Source organism: Apiospora marii (assembly GCF_038362585.1).
Source record: "Apiospora marii strain CBS 49790 chromosome Unknown utg000003l_segment0_segment0, whole genome shotgun sequence".
Lineage (NCBI taxonomy): Eukaryota > Fungi > Ascomycota > Sordariomycetes > Amphisphaeriales > Apiosporaceae > Apiospora > Apiospora marii.
Window position 1 is genome coordinate 1,168,735 of NW_027117374.1, and position 22,815 is coordinate 1,191,549.

The window sequence follows — 22,815 nt, forward strand, 5'->3', positions numbered from 1 at the left end:
AGAGAAATGGAAACCTTGCTAGAACTCACCGCAATGCGATACGATACCTCGTGAATGAAAAAGACTGCGCAATATGTCAACCCTCAAGAAACACCCGTCTCAATCGTGCATCCGTGGATCCTCCACCTTTCTTCTCCTTGCCTTTCTTAGATTCGTTCTTCTCGTGGCGCATGTTCTTCAAGGAGCACGAAACCCGCATAAATGACTTCCCAAGCCTGGCCTCTAGCTTCAACGTCGAGGCGTGCGTGAACTTCCAGTCGCCCTTGTACACAAAACGACGCTCTCGCTCGGGTTCCGGTGACTCCGCCGCCTCTGCTTCTCCTTTGTTGCCATCGTCGCCCCCGGAGTTGGCATTAACATCTTCATCCTCGTCTTTGACATCACCGCCGTCTTTCTTCGCCGCGCTCTCGTCGGAATTTGCGGCAGCTGGGGCATTAAGAGCCCGTCTCAGGGGCGTCGACTTGAAGGTACGCGGATGATATCTTGCCATGACCCGCAGCACCTCGTCAATGGCATCCTTCAGGGTATTCGAGACCTGCACATCGACGATAGAACCATCGAATTCGTGGACGATGACAAAAACAGTCCAGGCAGAATGGGAGGCCTTATCATTCCAGGCGTGTAGTTTCTGAGTGCGCTCGCGGTGCAGCTTGGCTGGGTAGTGTAGTTCCCTCGTAGGCGTTATCTCGGTCGCCGTCTCTTCTTGTGGCAAAGGGATTTCCTCAGGCTCACTGTTGGGGATGGGTATCGCAGGTGGCGGTGGAGGTGGTGGAGGTGGCAATGCTTCTGCCAGCAGGACTTCGGGGGCGACGACTGCTGGACTGAGGGTCTTCGAAGCAGGCGTTGCGTGTGGCGGTCGTCCGGGCCCGGAGGATTGTCGAAGATGACGATCAGCGGGTTCGTCTTTGATTAGTCTGTGCTTGAGATATCGTAGCTTCTGCTCCGGCGGTATCGCCTGCCTTCCTCTTGGCTTAGGGGATCTTATGGGACCCACCACAGGAGCTACGTAGTAGTCTGGATAGGGAGTGAATCCTGCTGCCGTCGCACCATTTCCCCAGCCGACATCATAATGGGCGACGGGGAGATAGGGAACTTGACGGTAGGTGTAGGGCTGGCGTTGATAGGGATACTGCGGGTACTCCATCGTCATACACTGGCTCGGGTCGTGGTTCTATTTTGGTAGCTGGGGTATCGCGTGAGAGGTGGTGAAGTTGGGATTGCCAAGAGGCTTGTTCCTGGCGCTTGCCCAAAGGATGGCGCGTGACTTCAAGGTTAAAGGGCCAAGTGATTTGTTAGATTTAGGAACGGTGATCCGCGGATAATAAGATTGCAGAAACAAGACAAGGCTTCCAGATTATAATAAGAGGTCCCAAGTGTCGAAGCGACGTTGTGACCAGCACAGTAAAGGTTACTGATGGATGATTAAGAAACCCTTGAGAGAAGAAAAAAGGTTGCAAGATGAATTGATGGAATTGGGGAGGAGAGACCTGGTGCACTTTCCTGGCTGTCTGACCCAGCTGGCTCACCTTTGCAAACCCTCCTTTCAGCTTTCAAGCATCTCTGGCCCAAAGAAGGAGAGAAGGCCAACTTTACCACGGATGGCTCTGATCAAGCGTCTTTCTTGGTCAATGTAAAACATGGACCTTGGATAAGTAGAAAGACCTGTTGTGATGCTATGAAGACCCAGTGACTACCACATTTGATCCAAAGGGTTGCCTCCGTTGGACATGAGTTTCTTTACCAGATCGGGGCATTGGTCAGTATGACTAGTAGACAGAAGTCACAAGAAGGTTGACAGATGTCACGACAGAAGATATTTTCAAAACCCCAACACCGACGTCGCTGGGTGATGTCGTGGCTCAGGGGGTTAGCCGATTATTAGTTCGGCTCGAATGCCCGCCAAAGAACGGCTTGCGAAACGGGAAGACGGGGTAAGATAGCATCCGGGTGACGTCGATGACACAGCGATATGTAGGTGCTATGGGAAAAGTTGGACGGCATGTACAAGTCATGCCACTACTTCGTCATGAGAAGCATATCGCATAGCATACACGGGCAAATGTATGAGGATACTCCTTTTTTCATGGGGAAGCGGTCGATCAATTGGGCACCTCCTAACTGCCTATGGCTACGCGCATCCGTATCGGAGGAGCTAATGCTACCTGATGGGTGGTTTGGGTTGTGCGGATCGTGCAGCTCGGAAAGCAACGGCTAAGGCCTGAACAGGGCTTATTCCAAGTGGCTGTCTAGTCCACCTGCATCTGATAACGTTGCTCCACTGTTGGAGTCAAACCTGGATGCTGCTAGCCATAGTGCGACGCTGCCCAGCAAGATCCAGCAGTCCCAGACTGCCAGAGGGCCAGTGTTGCGGCCCTACAGCGTGCTATCTTGGTCGCAAACCACAATTGATAGAGAAAATCCCGAGTTTGGCTGATTCATTATCACCATTGGCATTATTAGCGACGAGATTTGCCTGTGAATTGGCTGCATGAGTTGACAAGACTTTCAATACCGCCGAAATAAGGAGCGGCTGGCAATTGATCAATGGTTGCTGGTATTCGCATTCATGGGGAAATATTGGAGAGGCGAAAGTCAAGCACCTGGCCTTGCACGGCAGACCCCATTTGGCCATGCAGCTGGACTCAGGGCTGGCCAATCACCATAGTCTTTGTCGCAATACCAAGGGAGCGAAACAATTACCAAGACACATAGCTGCATACGACTTCAGACGGTGAAGGGCGTCGATTGGCCAGAGGCCGCTTTACTGCTCCAGCTGAGTCGAGTAAGGCACGGCAAGGCAACGCAGGGCCACGCTCCCACGGCGTGCCAGACGTCCGAAGCCGGTTCTCGCTGTCGTGCATGCGAATTTAGAGAAGTCTAGCGATTTTAGGTGCATGGGCTAAGCAGCAGTCTGGCAGTGCTTGGGAATAGGCGTGACGTAAAGATTTGCCCCAGACCTTGCCGGATGCGGCCTACGCCTGCGATAAGGATCCGTTTTGGCTGGCAGGTTATCTGCAGGATCACTGATAACCTGGGATTAGTGAGGACCGTCTGCTGGGCCGTCTGGTATCTGGCCAGGGAGCACCCAGATAAAGTCAGGGTAGCTGCCCCCACCTCCACCTTTGCACGACCCTCACGACCCTCAAAACCCCCGAAGCTGGCCGCTCCTCCACTTCTTGGCCAAGGCCCGCCTCCATTGACCTCTCATAACAAACGCTGCCAGTCGGTGCCAGAAGCAGTGCCAAGAGCTCGGCTTAACCAAAAATTGGCCTATCTCCCCCCAGCCCGGCCTTGTCACATTACGTTTGCCAATGACTCGAGAGCTCGACGTTGCATCAAATAGTCCGGGGTCGACAGCTCTAGACCCAAAACAATGATGGGGTGAATTAATTGTGGGCGGTCGCGTTTATCACGTATATATTTTTCTCTTCCTTTCGCTTTCTCACCATCCATCACTCGGGCTCTGGGTTCAGTCATCTGTCAATCCTTTGCTGCATCCGCTTTCCTTCATTTGTTTGTTGCCCACCATGTCGGCCACCAAGGATGAGTACAGCAGCGCTGAGCAAGGCGGGGAAAATGCCCTCACCACAACCCGTTCGGCCGGCGTCGGCAGTCTGCTCGAGGAGCACGACCAGCTGTCGCGAAGCCTGAAGAGCCGGCACATTCAATTCATGGCCCTGGGCGGAGCGTGAGTATTACCAATTTCAACCAATTGGTTTTTTCTCGTCCCAAGCGTGCATAACGACTAACTCCTTTATCTCACAGTATTGGCACTGGTCTTTTCGTTGGATCTGGCGCTATCTTGGCCCTTGTTGGCCCTGCGCCCTTATGGCTGGGCTATCTCAGCATGATGCTACTTGTCTGGGTCGTCATGAACGATCTAGGTGAGATGGCCACCTACCTGCCTCTCAAGGGTATATCGATCCCCTATTTCGTCAATCGCTTTGTTGAGCCCTCTCTGGCTTTCGCCGCCGGTTGGAACTACTGGTACGCCTACGCCATCCTCATCGCAGCTGAGGCGACGGCCGGCGCCATTCTTCTCGACTACTGGGAGACCCCTGTCCCCATTGCCGTCTGGATCACCATCATTCTGGTCGTTACTTTGATTCTCAACATCATTGCCGTCGAGATTTTCGGCGAGGCCGAGTTTTGGTTCGCCAGCATCAAGCTTATCACTATTTGCGGCCTCATTATCCTAGGAATCGTACTTATGTGCGGCGGAGGCCCGACGCACGACGCCGTCGGCTTCAAGTACTGGTACCCGGGTGCACCAGGTGCCTTTAACGAATACATGGCGAAGGGAAATACTGGTCGCTTCCTGGCATACTGGACCGCCTTTGTGCGTGCTGGATTTGCCTTCATCACCAGTCCGGAGCTTATTGCCCTGGCAGCCGGAGAGACTGTGGCTCCGCGAAGGAACATCCCCAAGGCGGCCCGCCGTTTCATCTACCGACTCGCCGTGTTTTATGGAGTGTCCAGTCTGATCATCGGTTGCATCGTGCCCAGCAATGACCCCCGACTCCTGTCTCCCACCAGCGACGCCTCAGCCAGTCCTTGGGTTATTGCCATTCAGAATGCTGGCATTGGTGGCTTGAATCATGTCATCAATTTCTCGATTCTGACCTCGGCCTGGTCTGCTGGAAATGCCTTTTTGTACTCGGGCAGCCGTATCCTCTACAGCTTGTCCCTGTCCAACCAGGCCCCCGAGTTCTTTGCGGTGACCACGAAGAAGGGTGTCCCATACCGAGCTGTCCTCGCTACCTGGCTGATTGGCTGCCTGGCATACCTCAACGTGAGCAGCAACGGTGCCACAGTCTTTGCTTGGTTCAGCAACATTTCCACCATCAGCGGTTTCATTGCTTGGATCGTTTGTCTTACCACGTACCTCCGATTCCGAAAGGCCATGGCATTCAACAACCTGTTGCACACCCTGCCGTATAAGACGCCGCTCCAGCCATATGCGACTTATGTTGTGCTGTTCCTCATTACCCTCCTGACTCTCACCAACGGCTTCCAAGTCTTCTTCCCCAGCAAGTGGAGCGTATCAGACTTCTTGGCCGCCTATATCACCATTCCCATCTTCCTTGCCTTGTATCTCGGACACAAGTTGTGGTTCCGGACACCTCTGTGCAGAAAGATTGAGGATATCGATGTCCACACCGGAGTCAAGGAGATGGATGCACTCGAGGCCATGGACGAGAAGCCGATCGCAAAGAACTGGCTACAGAAGGTGTGGTTCTGGATTGCATAATCTAGATCAAACCTTAGACTTGGACAAGTCGGCGAAAAGCGTTTTTGCCATTTGTATACGAGATGTATAAACAATTTTAGATGCCACGATATGAAACAGTGGACATCTAGACGCCATAGATGAGAGCAATTGATACCCCTATATCTTTTCGGCTCTTGGTCTTGGGTTTGGCGATTTGTATTTAGCGAGTTTTGTTATTTCAAAAGAAACATATTCTTACAGTTCCTCATAAATTTCGCATTCGTGATTCGAAGTCGCTCCAGGACATATGGACTTGGAAGTCTTTGATGTTTGTACTTTGCTAGGACATCATTATAGGTGAAGCCCTGTCCAATCCAACCTGGGAAGTACATATCCCGAGTTTTACTTATCGACTGGGCTGGCCCACTATGAAGTGGACATCCAAAACAGGATGGATAGTTTTCTAATGCATTGGGACCTGAGTTCACTAACCACTGTAGATTTGCCTGTGCATATGTCGTTGCCCCTTCGAGCCTCTCAGGTCACCATAGTAGGAGCTTTCGGATAAAGAGCCATTGTTTCTACGATTGTGGATTTATTTCGTTCAAGGTGAACATGGGGGAGCATGGTCACTCAGGTCAAGCCAAGGTCTGTCGGTCAGTAAAGGTATGTGCTGTAGCAGCGTTGCCCCTGAATCGTCGACGGGTGCAGCAAACACTTGCAATCGAGTCCTCCGGGGGCTGTTTGACGCCCTCGGACGGCGCTCACCAGTCCGCGACCTGGTTTATCCTGCGATGCGTGGTATGTTATAGACCGGAAGAGTTTTGTTGTGATAATAAACAATGTAAATTTCCCTCACGTTCGGTACACCCCGAGTAAAAGATGTCGGGTTTGCTTCACAATCGCTTGACGGTAGAGCGAGTCCCGAAAGCTGTAGATCCTGTGAAAAACACCCCATGTTTTCTTGCTTTTTGTGAGTTTGTTGTGAATGCTTTGAGGTAGAGGAGGGGGAGGACCCGGGAGCAAAGCAAACAGCAATCGACAGATAATGAGCAGCAGCTGTACATAGCACAAAGCAAGCGGTTCTACCTTCTGCATTGAATGCAAATAGGTCACCCAAGACCTGTCCGCCAGTACTGGGAAATCATCACAGACGTTGAAGAGCTTTTGCACAGCTTACTAGATCACTTACTTACCTGATACAGGAACAGAAGAAGTAAGTGAAATTTTGGCTGTTTTGGTATCATCACCATGGCTGCTTCACCATGGTTGATCTGGCTCCTGGCGCTCTCAGGGCTGGCATCCGTACTGGGGTTCATCACGGTTCTCTGTCCCTACCTCTTGGGCGTCAGATCTTACTGTGAGGGATGGCCCTTGACGGCCGGCATGGCGTTCGTTGCCTTATTCCTCTTCTGCAACTGGAGACGATGGGTGCACATTGAGGCGCACAGCCATTACAAGCCTTCCCCGATGGCAGAAAAGCCCACCTTCGACCCGGGCAGGGATGTCACCGTCATCATTCCCACCGTCGAGCCCGGCGATCCCACGTTCCACCGCTGCCTATCCGCCATCTGCGCCAACACGCCGGCACGCGTTTTCGTCGTCACCGTGGGCGTCGCTTTCTGTCAAGTGGCCGAGGACGCGATGAAGGCCGTCCGCAAAGATCATCCGCATGTCGCTATCCAGGTGCACAACCATCCAGTCGCCAACAAGCGCGCCCAGATCGACTCTGTCATCGACTTCATCAACACCCCCATCACTTTCCTAGTCGACGCCACAGCCATCTGGCCCTCCCGATTCCTGCCCCAAGCCCTGGCGCCCTTCGAGGACCCCGGCAAAGGGCTCGTAGGCACTCGAAAGCTCGTCGAACGCCTCGAGAGCGGTACCTTCTGGGAACACTGCTGGAACCGAAAGGGCGCATTCTACCTCGAGCGACACAACTACGAGATGGAGGCGAGCGACACCCTCGACGGCGGCGTCTTCATCATCAGCGGCCGGACCTGCGGGCTCCGCTCCGACATCCTCCGCAACCAGGACTTCCGGCGCGGCTACCTCGACGAGCACATCTCTTTCTCGCCGCCTTTCCTACCGGGGGTGATGGACATTGGCCCCATCGTGGCCGACGACGACAACTACATCCTCCGGTGGTGCGTGGACCACGACATCGGCGTCAAGTTCCAGTCCAACGTCAACAGCGCCGGCACGGGCATTGACGACAACTGCGTCGTGCGCATCGCCAACCTGGGCAAGTACCCGCGCTACGTCGACCAGTGCCTGCGGTGGGCGCGCACCACCTTCCGGTCCAACCCGCGGACCCTGCTCAGCCGAAACGCGTGGCGGAAGCACCCCTGGAGCATGTACGGCGTCCAGCTGGCGACGCTGACCAACTTTGCGGCTATCAACGACCCGCTGCAGGTCTACCTCTACTGGCAGATGGGACTCGAGGCGAAGAGTCGCTACTGGGCGTGGGGACTGGGCTTTTTGGTGTTCTGGATCCTGTTCTCCAAGGTCATCAAGCTGGTGCCCTGGCTGCGACGCTATCCGAATGACATTGTCTACCTTCCGGCCCAGATCGCGTTCGCGTACAGACATTCCGTTATCAAGATGCACGCCATGCTCACGTTTTGGAACGTGGAGTGGGCTGGCAGAGATCTCAACAAGATCAATTCGCTGGCGCAAAAGGGAGAGCTCAAGTGAAGCATGGAGACGGGTAAGATACGGTGAGAATTGGATATATACACGGCCGGCTTAATTGGAAAGCAAGCCAGGGATCAGTCTTTTCTTTTCTTTCCTTTGGATATATAGAGATGAGGTACGTAATCTTCGAGGGACGAGTAATGCATGATTGACGTCGGCGTTCATGTCAGCTGGTGACAGAACGACGGCGCGCCATACGAATGTGGATCTCGTTGGCTTTGTTTTGTTGTGTGTATGTTACCTAAGCCCCTGATCCTTGTAGATTTTCGATACGTATATGGGGGAACCAACGCGACGGGACAAGCAGGAAATCGACTGCATGCAAACTTGAAATTGAAATCCATTTCATAATGGACATCCTATTCCACGAAACCCTGCATCCTTGAATAGTTTGCTGCTTAAGAATGCGATGTGCTTACGTTAGTAAGCTGATGGTGCTGCTTGCTGCTTGCTGCGCGCCCGCCCGCCTGGATCTGGGGCCCAGTGGGCCAACTTGGGGTCCTTTTTAGAGGTCTTTTGGGTCTCTTGGGGCCTTTTGGCGAAACGAACCACCCGGATATAAGCACCAGAATTCCCCGACCAAAACTCGGGCAATTGCCCAAAGTTCGGCCGATCTTTATCGGCGTCTGACACTTGCCTGCCTGCAAATGTGATGTAATGTTTTCCTTTCGAAAGCCAAGCCGGAGATGCGTAACTCTCGAGAGAAATTGAAGTATCCCTCTTATTTTCATTTAGTCCTACGTACTCAATTTATACGCAGAAAAAAAGGTTACACGATGGACGGCTCCGAGTACAAGAAACCCGACAAGCGGCGGCGTCGGCCAGCGCTGGCCTGCGTCGCATGCAGGCGGTCCAAGGTCCGCTGCGACCGAAACATGCCCTGCGGCGCCTGCGTTCGGTCAAAGCATAAAACCTGTGTCTTTGAGCCGGCCCCGAACAAGGCCAATTCGAGAAACCCGGGCGACGCAGCAGGTCCGGGCCCCGTCCCTTCTGGAGAAGTGGGCGGCGAGTCCCAGTTCCCCATTTCCCCTGCTGCTACCTCCCAGGCGCCTTCAGTCATAGACGCCTCCACTGCCAGCTTCGACCAGCACGGCGCGTCGGGCCACAACCTGGAGGTAGCCAAGGAGGGTAATGAGTCTACGTCCAATCGCGCCAGACCGCAAGCGGCTGGAACTCACGATGTCGACTCTCTTCTGCTACGAGTTAAGGAGCTGGAGCGACAATTGGAGGCTGCACGCGTTACCACTCAATCGAACGCCCAATTTGAGGTGCCAAAGGTTCCAGATATATCCGAGGCACGGGTAACGACATACCCAACATACCTGACCGACGACATCCACACCATGAACAAGAGCGTCATGTCCAAGACGAGGTACTTTGGTCAGAGCCATTGGATGAACATCGTCACCTTCGTGAGCACCCAGCCACCTATCTACATATCCGTTCGGGTTCCCATGCGCCCCATCATGAGACTAATCATCCCCTAGCTACGACCAGTCATGGGCATATTCGATAATCAACCGACCGAGACCAGGTCTGAGATTGTCATGTTGCTGCACCAGAACAAGCTGCTGGCCAAGACCATCAAGGCGCAGCGAATGCCCGAATTGACGTTCAAGTTCGGCCTCAAGGTTCCGCCCCGGGATGTCGCGGATCAGCTGGTAGACGGGTACCTGCGCACCTTCGAAACCGTCTATCGCATCCTGCACGTCCTCTCCTTCAAGGCCGAGTACGAAAAGTACTGGACGTCGCCCGCCTCCGTCAGCCAAGCCTTCGTGATCCAGCTGCAGCTCGTCATGGCGGCGGGTGCCGGCGTCTACGACGACGCACACTCCATGCGCAAGCCCGCGATCGCCTGGGTCTACGAAGCGCTGTGCTGGCTCATCACGCCGCCGATGAAGTCCAAGCTGACCATCACGGGGATCCAGAATATGCTGCTGCTCCACTTCGCCCGCGAGGTGGCCGGCGTCAGCGGCGATCTGACCTGGATCTCCATGGGTTCGATATACCGGTCCGCCGTTGCCATGGGCCTCCATCGGGACCCCAAGCGGTTGCCCAACATGAGCCGCGCGGACGCCGAGATCCGGCGCCGGCTCTGGAACACGACCCTCGAGCTGGCGCTGCAGTCGAGCCTGAACTCGGGCGGCCCGCCTATGATCTCGCTGGACGAGTTCGATACGGGCCCGCCTAGCGATTGCGACGACGGGGACCTCGTGGATGGCGATGAGAGCCGAGCCCAACCGACTTCTTCTTCTTCTTCTGCTCCTCCGAGTCCCAATCGGTTCACGGACACCACCGTCGCGCTGGCCCTCCGCAAGAGCTTCCCGCTACGCCTGGCCATCGTTCGGTATCTTAACGACATCAACTCCATGGGCAAGTACGAAGATACGCTCAAGCTCAGCGCCCAGCTTCAGACTGCGTATAGAGCAGCCGCCCTCTCCCTGAAAAGGTTCGATGGCGTCGGCGGGGCGCGACAGCCTTCACTGTTCCAGAAGGAGCTCATCAACTTCATCTTTCATCATTACTTCCAAGCACATCACCTCCCGTACCTGCTCCGGGCGTTCCGGGAGCCGGCCTACGCCTTCTCGAGGAAGATCGTGGTCGAGATGTCGTTGAAGATATTCTCGGCCGTGTCGCAATCCTCGTCGTACGGGTACTCAGTAGGCAGCAACAGCAGTACCGCCGCCCATCGGACATCGCCGCCCGGAGCCGGTGTTCAAGGAAGCAAGAACGGGACTCCATCATCATCATCCTCACTGTCTACTGCCACGACGCCGCACCACCCCGACGACCTCTACCGCCTGGCCACCAACTCGACCGGCTTCTTCCGCAACGTCACCAGCAAGGCCAGCATGCTGATCCCCGTCGAGCTGCAGCACCAAGCGCTGGAGAACGAGGGGCTCGGCCTCGCGACGCCCCGGCCCGACCTGCTGGCGGCCGTGCGCGACACGGCCGCCTGGGCCATGCGCCGCATCCGCGCCGGCGAGACCAACACCAAGGGCTACCTCCTGGGCCGGGCCATGGTCACGTACGTCGAGGGCCTGGTGGCGGGGGCCGAGGTCCGGGACCTCTACCGGCCCTGCATCGAGGAGGCGATCGCGGCGGCGCGCGAGACGTCCGAGGCGCTGCGGGGGATGGCGGGGCTGGAGGAGGGGGCGGGGGGTGATGGGGCTCTGGACCAGCAAGGGGGAGGGGACTTTGGCTTGGAGGGGATGGAGATTGATTGGGACTTGGATATGTCGGTAAGTTCTACTGTTGAGACTACGCTTTCCGGTGCATGTTACCGTGTTATGGCTAACTTGTATTGCCACTTTCAAAACAGAACGCTCTGTTCGAGTTCACCAGTATCGACGCTGGGTTTCCCTCACCTGGCGATCCGGACTTCAACCTGTTCAACTACGGGTTCAATACGACTGCTTAGGTGGCTGAGATGATGCAACTAATTATGATGAAACGTAATTTCTGGGGCGTCAATCTTTTCTTCGGGTTAGATTCGTGGGGGGTGCCTCTGTTATGTACAATTACAACTTCTCTCACTGTTTGCTATCTCGGCACCTCATGATATACCGAGAAAAGGGGGTTAATGGAGTTACACATGTGATACCAGTCTCTACTTAGATCTCTTCTTTAAGGAATGTTTAGACAATGATGATTGATATACTGACAACGTACAAGATGTGTATTAAATATGTGTTTCTCTTGACGAAAGGTCCAAGTTCGCCCAAGAGAAGTTCGTTGGTGTATTAAGGTATTTGGGTAGGATAGAGTCGGGACCCCCAGCCTCAACGCCTTCAGGCTTAGTGCACTCTGTTGGGGTAAAGGGGCATGCCAGACGACACCGAAGCCTGGCTGTAGTCTGCTTAAGATACAAATCAGGTTGCCAAATCATGTTAGTAAAGTGAAACTACATATGGTTGAGTCTGGAAGACTCAAAGGTCCTTACTAGGGCCGACTTCAAACCAAGTGGTTTGTATCAGGGGGGAAACAGTGACGGTGGCTGGTACGGCCATGGCATGGACTTCGACTCAACAAATGCCAACTGATTAGTGACAGCACGCCAGCAGAGAGCTATGGGTCAAGAGGATACAGTAGTTGGCCTAGTTCATGTTCCTGTCCCCTTCTTGAGTAACCAGCCTTCGTGACTCGGTAACGGTTCTCTGTTACTCAGGAGAGGTATTTCCTCTGTTCCTTCTGTCCGACAAAGTAGACGAAAGTACCATCTTGCCAACCGCCGAAAAAGGTACATCGAGGAGACAGACTGCAAGTTTGCATCCCTTCTTTAGGTATTCGCTGTACCTACATGACCGTATGCACAGCATTGACGCTCATCTCATGATGCTAATCACACGCCTAAACATACATCCGCGGGGGGAGAGTCATCTGTTGTGATGATGATGATGTGAAAGTTAGTCACTTACTCCTTTTTTCGCGCGGGAAATCACGGAAGAGGACCCCGAGATGGTTGACAAGGGGGAAAAGGAAAAGGCAGCGTCGTCTCATCTCATAGGCCCGCGGTTGGCTGGTTGGTTGGGGCCGGGCTAGGGACCGAGAATGGCGTATCTGCTTTTTGATTTGCCTTTGGTGCGCTGTTCGCCGCAAGCCACCTCGCTAATAAGACATGCAGCAGGCGGTATTATGCTGGCCGAGCCATCGGACGGGTGAGGGAATTTACGGTAGGGAGGCAGGATGGAAGGAAGGAAGGGGCAGGAAGCAAGGTGAGTGGTCGGGCGCGTGTACCCGCGGCTACTACGTCGTCGTCGGGATAAGGATAACGCCACAGAGGGCTGCCGGTGGCAGAAATTAGCAAATAAGATGAGGTCATGCATCGGTCGGTTTGAGGCAAGAAAGGCCAAAAGGAAACAAGGAAGCCGGAGGAGGCAGGAGCTTGCGGCTTTGTCACCAGGTTCGTCTGCATGCGCATCCTCCAGGGGGCAGGCAGGTAGGCAGGCAGGCAGGCAGACCGGCTGGAGGGGGCAAGTCGCGTGGCAGGGTAACGTACAGGAATTTGTCAGCTGATTTCCACGTTGCTTGCGGTTCCCTCGCATCCCCCTCCCCTCGTTGATTGCTGCGGATAGATGATGCTGTCTCTGAATTTCGTTGAGGTGGTAGTCGGATACAACCGCCCTACTATGGTTCGTTGCTCCCCAAAAGGGGAACTGATGTCGACCCTTTTGGGTCTAGATCCAGGGGGGGTGTGCGTTCATTCACGGCCACGAGGGCCTTGGACATTTGGTGAACAGGACGACAGGGGGGAAGGGGAAGAAGGTGGATGGGGGAGGGTGGGTGGAGGAAAGAGAGACATGCCAAACCGCATTCGTGAAAAAGGCGAGAACCGGAACAGGCTGTCGCAGCAGGTCGCTTGCGAAGGGAAAGGAGATCGCGATCCATGTCTGCCGGCTTCGAGTCCGCCCAACCCGCGTGCTGCGAGCATGATATGATCAGAGGGGCCGGCAGGACGTAGGGGCGTACGGATCGGTCGGGGCACACAGACATTTGCATAAGGGCAATCTCGGTTGTGTCCTGGTGGTACACAGATTCACTGATCGACGATGCATAAAGAAAGTAAAGAAAATGTCAGACACCAAGCAGTTATGGCAGCTCTGGCCACCCGCGGAGTCAACCCGGTTTCTGGTTCAGGAGAGGAATGACTAGCTACAGTCAAGGAGGGAGGGGGTGGTGAGAAGGTCAGGGAAAAGGTACGCGGCTGGCACGGGCTGGTTGAAGGGATCCAGACGCGCCAGTCATCTGGATCATCACACCAAGGCAGCAAGCAGCAGGACGGTTCTCGCCCGACCAACGTTTTGCGTTCCCCCAAGCAGCTAAGTGACTGACATGAGTGTCAGCCAGACAGCCAGCCTTCACCTGACTCACTTTCACCAGCTAGTAGGCACACAGACTTTTCTTCTTTCCTTCGTGGCCGTCGTCACCTGGGGAAACGTGAAACTTTGGGATCCGTGCGACGTTGTCTGCTGGCCTTCCCTTCTGCTCCCATCGTCCCGTGTCTGATAGCCAGGCTACCCGGTAGGTTACAGACCTGGACCCCCCTTTTTGACACGTTGATCGCCCTAGCCTGCAGCTCCCAGAGTCGTATCCAGATCTGTAACGGGACAATGCATCCCAAGATGCGCTGTACAGTGGAGCCGTACGGGCCTTGCATATCGCCCGAGTCGTCTCGTTCGTCGTAAAGAGGGCGGCAGGCTGGTCTGGGCAAATCAGGGGCCCAGCCGCATTGGCTCGCTTGCTCGCTCCTTCACACAGACCACGGCGCCGACGCGTCGTCCCGTGACTGACAGCGAAGAGGCAACGGGCAGCAGAAGCATCAGGCTTTGTACAGCTGACTTCCCGTTGCTGCATCGGGGCCGCTGACTCTGACTCTAACTTTGAGCAACGACGCGAGGCCACAAGGTTCAAGTCATCCGTCTCATCGAGACGCGGTTCTGGCTTTATTATTAGCCGCCCTGCTCCGAGCGTTAGCAATAGGAACTATTCACGCTCAACGAAAAGTCTCAAATCCGAACAAAACACAGCTGCGGTACGTACTCGACCATCGTTTCATTGCCAGATCAAAGACAACCTAGCTGAGTAGCAATCGCTTACATGTCATGTAAGTGGAAATGCCAGCATTCTGGAAAGGGATCGAACGGAAAAAAGACGCGTCTGTGTCGGGCTGGGCCGCCGGCTCGCCCGTGGGTCTGAATCGACCATGGCGCGCGTTGAAGTTGTATTGCGTTCTTTGCGTTCGGGCCCCTTTGGATGCCACGGTGGTGTCGCAAAGGTTAATTCGGTCGAGGTGGTCTGAGGGCCGCAGTAACGAGCGGACTAAGACACAGGGGCTATATCAGTCGCAACTATATAGGCCTCCGCCCTCCCCTCCCTCAACCCGAAAAACCATGCTTGCTCTGCTGCTGTTCTATCGAGAGAGGCCGCAACAAGGGACCAAAGTCTGTCCACCTATCACTGGCGATATGAAGATCTTCGACTTTGTCAATGGGCCTTAGATTAAGAGAGACGTATTGCCCAGATAGGGCAGGTAGACACGACGGACGCTGTAGCGGGAGGCTTGACAACTCAGTGATGTGGTAATAAGTGTGATCTGATTGGATTATAATTAAGTTGAAAGTTACATATTCCTTCTATAGTACATGCCGTTCCTATAACGGGGAGTAGAGAAACGCCCAAGCCAAAACCTGATAACTGACACCTGCCAAAACTCCACCTAGCGTGCAAGGTATCATCCTCCCTGTCTGCCCCCCTTCTATTATTCTAAGCCGATGATGCAAACCAAATAAACTTTTTTTTTCTCTCAAGTCCCAAAATAAGTGTAGTAGTAGTAAGGCAGCTTGGGTAGGGTAAGGGTATAATGCTAGCTACGACCGCGTCTGACGCGTTTCCATGGAGCTTCCAAGCAGTGTCTCACACTCCCCGTCGCTCATGCAGGTACCCCCAGCCGACAGAGAGTGTCCCAGAGTAAGAAAATGTCCCAAACACACGGTTGATTGTCCATCACATACAGTACATTAGACTCCCCCACAAAATGTAGCCCTGACAGAGAGATGAGCGTCGATGACCAGGAGAGACAAGGGAAAAGGAAAATGACGTTGGAATGAGAGGAGGAAAGCGAAACAGGCAATGTAAACAAACGATGAAGAGCACTCCCCGTGTATGTGTCGCCCCGCCGACCGACCGACTGTGCGGTAACCCCCCATTGCCGTAACCCATGTCTATTCCGAGCTTGACATACCCAAAAAAAAAAAAAAAAAGACAAAAGAGATACATGCAAAATGATGCAAGGGATGGAGTCGTGTGTAGGGCCTAGAAAGTCCCGTGAGATGCATGCGACCCTCCATTCGTCTAGGCTGGATGGCAGCATGGGCAGATGACACCACTTCTCCCTTTGTGAGCAGGCGGCAACGCGAGGATGGCGGCGGAGTCGGAAAAAGCTATGACTCTTACGCCCACTATCTCGCATGGTTGGGAGAAGTGGTGGGTGTAGGTATGCGAACCCTCGCGTGGGTGTGTGGGTGGGCGTATGTGGGAGGGCGTGAGGGTTGATAGCTTGTGTGCATCGAGTCCCGCGAATACGAGCACCTGATTCCGTCTGTTATCTTTGGGGTAGCGACCTCGAGACCTGATGATCGAGCTTCATTTCGGTGAGCCCAGGCCTCTCGATAGGTGCGCTCGTGCTGTGCGCCGTCGCAGGCAACCTGAAGCAACGCCCAATTGTCGTCGTGAGCCGAGTTTCGTTTCAAAGTTGCTGTGGATCTGTTCCTTAGCACCGGGAGCTATTATTTGAAACGAGACGCAGTCGCCGCCAGCGCAGGCGGCACAAAGGAAGAACCAGATCCGAGAGACAGCTGGTACCAGAGACGACCAAAGGATTGGTAGCTAACCCTTGCTGCAGCACCAGATGTATGCAGGCTGCGGCGCGCTTCCGATGATGACGACCAGATTGTGCATATGCCAAGGTGTCGAAACGAGCTGCAGGCATCCAGAGCAGAGCCCTGACAGCCAATCATCGCACGTGCATGGAAGATCGTGGCCAGGGGCTCCACCCAGCCCTGTGAGTTGACGAAACAGGTAAGGGGAAAGAAAGAGAGAAGTGAGAGGAAACAAAAGAGTACCGCGAGGTCAAGTCGACTAATGTCGAACCCCGCATGCGTCGGAGTGACAACAGGCTCCCTGGCTGTGCGTCGGTCTATGAGGAAGGTGGGTAGTGGTGATCATGACGATGAGGACATACGAAGGAACGCGGCAACAAACGCGTATGACGCGATGAGAGACAAGAGAGAGAAGAAGGGTTCGAGGAAACAAGAAACATGCCGGCGCCCGTCTCAAAGGTCCAAGGTGGTTGTGATTTGCTGATGGGTGGGGTGGGGGGTAGACTCTTGGTGTGGAGGTTAGGAAGGCTTCCGTCTGATAGGATGGAGATGGAGTAAGGTGGGGACACCTGATTGGCTCCGGGCTGCGACACCTGACCTCAATCCAGGAAGGATACCCCCCTCGAACGAGGGCATCCAAAAGAGGTGACGGCTATCGCAAAAAGCCAGCGCCACACGACCCAGACACACCTACGGCCCGGGTGCGGCATACACAGGCTGAAGCTCGACTCCTTCCCTTTCCCCATTGTAGTGTGCTGTAGAGTGAGTGGGGAGGTGTGGGTGTGGCGACGGGCTGGTCGCGCCGTTGCGCTCGACCCACAAGACAAGCCAACTGATCAGTCACCCGCGATATTGACACACACACCTTCCGCTTTCTTCCAGCCAGCCAGTCACCTTGTCGAGTAAGCATGACCCCCCATCCCCTCTAAACCTGTCCAGGGCCCTGCCTTTGCACTTTCTTCAACAGGTTTCAGACTGCGAATGGTGGACCCTGTGTGCATGGCCTTCTAGAAATCAAGCCCGCTGGCCACCGTCTGCGTACCCGGCAGTCCCATATAGCTGACTCTGGTGATGGTGGTTGCCATAAGAAGTCGTGTCGAGGTAACCATTTGTCACTGCCGGATCCCATCTGGTCTGCGGCTGCGGCGCCATGTCGTAGCTGGACGCTGTCGTTACAGAATGCCTGGTGTCTGCACTGCCGTATGAGGACAAGCTTGGCATGCGCATGCCGCCTGCCGCCGCCGAGTGTGACAAGGACTTCAGTGGCGGGGATTCGGGCGCACGCGTCGGATAGGGGGCCCAACTTGTCGCGGTTCCCAACGCACCCTGTGTTCGAGATTGCTCATATTCTTCCAGTGCAGATCCATAGATATGATGACCTGAACGGGGGTATGCCCCTGTATCCGTCCCTCTCGGGGTGTGTGGCGGCGGGTACAGCCCTGGGCTGGTGCTGCTGACAGGGGTGAGAAGAGCCGATCCCGGTCCAGGGGGCATGGTTGACGATGGCGATGCCGACTGCATTCAAGTTAGCAAAAGAAGGGAAACGTCTGTGCCACCGGGCCATTCTCATAACTCACGTATTTGGAAATGATCTTCTTGAGAGCCTGCGACAGGATCTTCCAGGGGAACACTTTCACATCCTTCTCGATGTTGCGAGGCTTGGGGTTCGGGAAGGCCATGATGATCTTGAAGAACTCTTCACTCTCGGCCTTGGCCTTGCTGACAGTCTGCGGGCGGAAACCTTCCAAGTTGCGGCGAATCCGGTTCTTCTCCTCGACCGTGAACCGGGCGGGCGCGGCGACCAGTTGCTCCAACAAGTAGATAGTATCAACACTGGTGACAAAACACTCGTTCTTCTCCGCGTAATAGATGCAGCTGATGCAAATGCTGTTTGTCGGGCGCTCATTGACTCCCACGGGCTTGAAGGTGGCCGTCAGTGTTGAGCCTGTCTGTGACTTCTTGAACATGACAATCCTCCTCCGGTTCTCCCATTCTTCCTTGTTCCAACCAGTGGCCATCGAGTCAAGATCTCCCGCAATCTTCAAAACGGCCTTGGTTGAGTACAAAGCATATGGGTTGAACTGGCTAGACCCGGGAGACCCGGAGCTTTGCAGTGTGCTGGTGCGGACGAGCTGTGGGGCGCTGGATGTTGGGGCTGGTAGCGATGACAAACTCGGGCGGGTGATTGTTGTGTGAGGAATGGGCTGCAGGAGCCCGGGACTTCGCACCGAGGAGAGCGACGAAGGGTACGACCATGATGCCGAGGCTTTGATGGGCGGCGGAATGTGTCGAAATCCGTCGGCGTACGACGTGCGGTGGTATGTGCCAATCATGTTGTTGTTGGTGGTGTTGTTGCTTGCATAAGTCGGATCGTACGACGACGCGGCGGTTTGCTGGTCGGCAGGAGGATATCCATATGTATTTGTAGCGCTGTCAGCAATGTGCTCTGCGTTTTGCTGCTTGGGGGTGTTCTCGCGTTGATCTGGTGATTGGCTCGCTACCCTGCGCGTGACATCGCCCTGTGGGAGGCCTTGTGGGCTCTCAGCAGACCCAATATCAATTTCGTGATAAGTAAACGTGCCAACCTCTATCATGAGATTCCCCAGCAAATTTCCATCTGGTCCTTCAGTCGACAAATTCAAAGGCACGCTCGCCTGGTTGCATCTCGTGTCTTCAAACTGCGGTGCGTTTGCGCTGACCACGTAGGTATAGCCGCTGGTATCATGCATGTCCTTCGCAGCGTGAGCTGAGCACTTGAAACCACCAAACTCCAGACAGAATCGGTTCGCAACGGCCAGCAAGTCGTACGGGGCCGAGATCCGAAGAGTCACTGTTGCCCCTGGGACGCCCGAGTTCGGCTCATAGGACAAAATGCTGGGGACCACGGGCCCGGTCGGCATAAACTGGCTTGACCCGTTGGCCGCAAAGGCCATCTGGTTGAGCTGAGCCGCCGCAGCATTTTGTGACTGGTGAGCCGAGAAGGATTGCACCGGGTATTGATACTGGGGAGTCTGGTACGATCTTGGCGATTCGAAGTCTGGGGTTGCAAAATCATGCACTTAGTCTCATGCCATTCGGGGCCACAACGCTGCAGCCACGGAGCCGGGGCAGCGTTTGCAGGCAGGATGGGGAGGGTGCAAACATACCATGCATCTGGGGCGGTTGCGATTTGGAATACGCGGTAGACATGGACAGGAGACCAGGCGGGGAGTCCCCACGAAGGCCTCCTCCGTTGGCTCTAGCCGCCTCCTCCTCGTACCTCAGAGTCACCGTCTCGGGAGACTCGACGTCAGAATCGACTATTATTGGCCTCTCTGGATGGAATTGAGGCTGTTGTTCTCGTCAGATTTCTTGTTGTTTTCCCGATGGCACAGCCTGTTCGCGGCAAGGGGCATTGTGCTGTGCAACACATTCCGGATGTCGTTGACTCACCTCGAAAAGCTTATAGGGCTGGTAGGCAAACTTGACAGCAGACATTCAAGCTGACTTTTCTGTTGATGGACGATATGTCAAAGTGAATGTGAAGAAGGGGTCTGATCCAAGGGAGGATGGGATGAGAAGAGATGAAGAGAGACCTGTTTCGGGAACAATGTTGCAGAGGAAATGGCAAAGATTCCTGAGGGATGCGAGGTCTTGAAGGACGTCTCTCAGGGCACTTGGGAGAGATTTCGTACTAAACTTTATTAGTGTTCGGCTGTCTCGAATTGCCGTGTGAGTTTCTGGCCGAGTAAGTCGGTAATCTCAAAATTGCTTCTGCGGGAGGGCTGGAAGTGAAACAATGAGACCCCAATCTGGACAGATGGCGTCGTTTTTCCAAGGGCTGGTGGGGACGTGGGTTAGAGAGACTGTTGAGTTGGCCGTGGCTATTCTGTTTTTCAACAACTTGGCGAAAAGGATCCAGGCAACTCCAGCAATGCTGCTATACGTGCTCGGCCAGGCGATTAATAGGAATGGCTTCAACTTTGGCGTTTCTTTGATAGAGATCTCACGGCCCAGAGTCGCATGGGTTTCTACAACTCTTGGCAGCAGTAATTGGCTGGGCAAAGTGTTTGCAGCCTAGCCTGAGTCGAGTCTCGGGAAGCTGAAGTCTTCAAAACTCTTATTCCCCGCTCATCAGACCTCTCACGGATATGCCTATACAAGACCCTGTCAGTCTGGACCGTGCTTTTTCTTTCAAGCAGCTGTGTCAGAATCTGCTGGGCCATAGAAACATTGTAATCTATGGCCTGCCCGAAGCGGTACCAAGACGCGGGATGTGACAACTCACCTAATCGCTGTAGACCAACAAAGGGGACTGTCTCCTGGTGCCGGATACAAGAATCATGGGCCAAAACTTGGTCAATTGGCGCCTGGCTGGTTGTGGAGACTGGGTGTTCGTTGGTGATGCAGGCAGCCCGAACCTGTTCGCATGAGTAGGGTCAGCAAAGAAGGAGCTGCAATCACCAGACGCGGGCAGCCGAATGGTTCGCGTGGCATGCGTGGTTCGTGTCGTAAATTACTGAACCAATACCTGACCAAACTTCACCAAGCAGAGGGCAAGAGAAAGGGAGCACTGACAATTTTTGCAAGTTGGTATGTAAACGGGGAGCCAGGCTCTGCAAAGATCGGGAAATTGTCAGCAAACGCTTGCGACTCAGGATGTCAAGGAGAACTGAGACGTTTCCCCTATCAACTTGGAACAACTGAGAGAGAGATGGAATATCGAAGAGTGAGAGGGGTAGAGGAAAAAGAAGAGACAAAAGGGGGACAGAAACATAGTCTTCAAATGCGGTGTTGATCCGACTGAAGTAATAGACAGTCCTGTCTTCAAATGGAGCAAATCTGTGGTAGGTCGAGAGAGACTTCAACCATGCATTACACAGACATCTATTTTGGAAAGTACCTTTTGATTACCTGGTTTGCTGGATACCGTCGTGTACACTGTCTTTCTTTTTCTGGCAGCTGGCGTGGGCGCGCTTCTCCTCTGCTCAGGGGCCCCAGTCGTAGGTCACAGGTAGGATGCGGCTGCTGGTAACCTGCTGGTTTATCCCCTGTGGACAAGACACCCCTTCTTTTGGCTGGGGAACTATGCGCATGCGGAGGTCGAGGCTCGGGACAGCGTGATTCCAATATTGCGGTAGTGAGAGAGATCGCTCCAAGTGGCGTTAATATGGTGGGGAAAGGCAGACGCAGGCAGGGATGTACAGTATGAGCCGGCAGCCGTTGAAACGCGATTTCCGGTGTCTTGCGGGACTGGTATATCAAATACAGGGGGTTTGACGTTATGGGGGTAATGGCTGGGTATATCTTGAAGTTCCCAACATTTGGTGGGATGCGTGCTTGGAGCAAGGAAACCAGCCACGGGAGGTTCATCCAAAGGCTCTCTCATAGGTGGATATGTATAACTTCGGACGACGTGGTCTGTCTGATGCGGGAGAGTGTACACAGGATACAAGATGCTTCGAACGGCCGGAAAATGCCAAGGCATGTAACAAGACTAGAATGATAGATGGGACTTACACCTTTTAGGCATGAGATATGTACTAGGGGGGTGTGCTAAGAATCCAGTTCTTGTGTAAGTGCCGCTGAGCGGGTACCAGCCAGGCCGCCCCTCGGGGTGACTATAGTGGGGACCCAGACGTACCTAGCTGCTGAGGAGTATGTACTTGCTGGAAAGCCAAACGACACTATATCGCGTGCTGCAAGCTAGTGCCGCGACTACCGGTACTTTCTTCGCGGGGGGTCTGGGCAATCTCACGTTGGAGGCTGGCGAACAGAGCAAACCTGTTTATACCTAACCCAGCTTAAGTCAGTCTGTCATGCCATCAAAAGCGCAAGGGTATGACGGGCGGTGCCCCGGTATTGGAAATCAGCAGGCTTGCATCGGAAGATGGTTTAAATTGTGAGTCCGCAAAGAGGAATGAGCAGGTGACTGGGTATAGAGGCATTGGGGTTGCCTTTTGTCTGTGATCTTGCAGCGTGGTGGGTGTGCATCTTGCGAATAACCTTGGGATTGATGGCGGTATCGCATCTGTCATTGGCCAGGGTGGAAAGAGGCTAGGTGGTAGCTATTGGAGGATCTGCGATGCAGCTTGCAGCCCAGTACCCTTGTAACGTGGGGCAGGACTAGCTAGGGTCGGCATGATGGGTGATGGGATGATGGGATGGGGAGGAGGGTACATACCCATGTACCCCCATCGTACCCGTGCAGGCCGGTTGTACCCTAAATACGCCCGAGTACCTATTTGGGGGAAACAAGGAGTAGGTAACGTAGTGCGCACTTGCATGCGTGCGTATGTATGTATGTATGTAGGTATGGATGTGTGTGCGTACACTGCATCTTCCTTGGAGCTTGTCCAGATTCTGTATGATGCTTGCTTGCTTGCTCGCTCATCTCATCTCATCTCATCTCATCTCGAGAAGGCATTTGTTTGTCTGTGCGTGCCTACCACCAGCCCCAACCATGGATCGAGGTTCACGGTTATGGGATGAGTGAAGTCAACCGCGGATGAAGCCGCCAGAGTGAAACCCCAGGATGTAAAATGGCAG

At 54.3% G+C, this 22,815-nt stretch overlaps 5 protein-coding genes across 5 annotated transcripts; 3 read left to right on the plus strand and 2 right to left on the minus strand.

The window, feature by feature from the left end:
• Positions 1-76: 76 nt before the first annotated feature.
• On the minus strand, positions 77-1,144 carry PG985_003868 (uncharacterized protein; the record flags this gene model as incomplete). The annotated part of the gene is made up of 1 exon (XM_066823637.1): positions 77-1,144. One exon carries the CDS (start codon positions 1,142-1,144, stop codon positions 77-79), a length of 1,068 nt encoding a protein of 355 aa, XP_066686797.1.
• Positions 1,145-3,527: 2,383 nt separating this feature from the next.
• On the plus strand, positions 3,528-5,251 carry PG985_003869 (proline-specific permease; the record flags this gene model as incomplete). The annotated part of the gene is made up of 2 exons (XM_066823638.1): positions 3,528-3,688; positions 3,766-5,251. The coding sequence occupies 2 exons, from the start codon at positions 3,528-3,530 to the stop codon at positions 5,249-5,251; spliced, it is 1,647 nt and encodes a 548-aa protein (XP_066686798.1).
• A 1,212-nt stretch (positions 5,252-6,463) lies between these two features.
• On the plus strand, positions 6,464-7,909 carry PG985_003870 (uncharacterized protein; the record flags this gene model as incomplete). Its single annotated transcript, XM_066823639.1, has 1 exon — positions 6,464-7,909. One exon carries the CDS (start codon positions 6,464-6,466, stop codon positions 7,907-7,909), a length of 1,446 nt encoding a protein of 481 aa, XP_066686799.1.
• A 776-nt stretch (positions 7,910-8,685) lies between these two features.
• PG985_003871 (uncharacterized protein) lies at positions 8,686-11,330 on the plus strand (the record flags this gene model as incomplete). Its single annotated transcript, XM_066823640.1, has 3 exons — positions 8,686-9,321; positions 9,397-11,151; positions 11,232-11,330. 3 exons carry the CDS (start codon positions 8,686-8,688, stop codon positions 11,328-11,330), a joined length of 2,490 nt encoding a protein of 829 aa, XP_066686800.1.
• A 5,971-nt stretch (positions 11,331-17,301) lies between these two features.
• PG985_003872 (uncharacterized protein) lies at positions 17,302-19,764 on the minus strand (the record flags this gene model as incomplete). Its single annotated transcript, XM_066823641.1, has 4 exons — positions 17,302-17,802; positions 17,865-19,324; positions 19,434-19,617; positions 19,720-19,764. The coding sequence occupies 4 exons, from the start codon at positions 19,762-19,764 to the stop codon at positions 17,302-17,304; spliced, it is 2,190 nt and encodes a 729-aa protein (XP_066686801.1).
• Between the last annotated feature and the right edge of the window lie 3,051 nt (positions 19,765-22,815).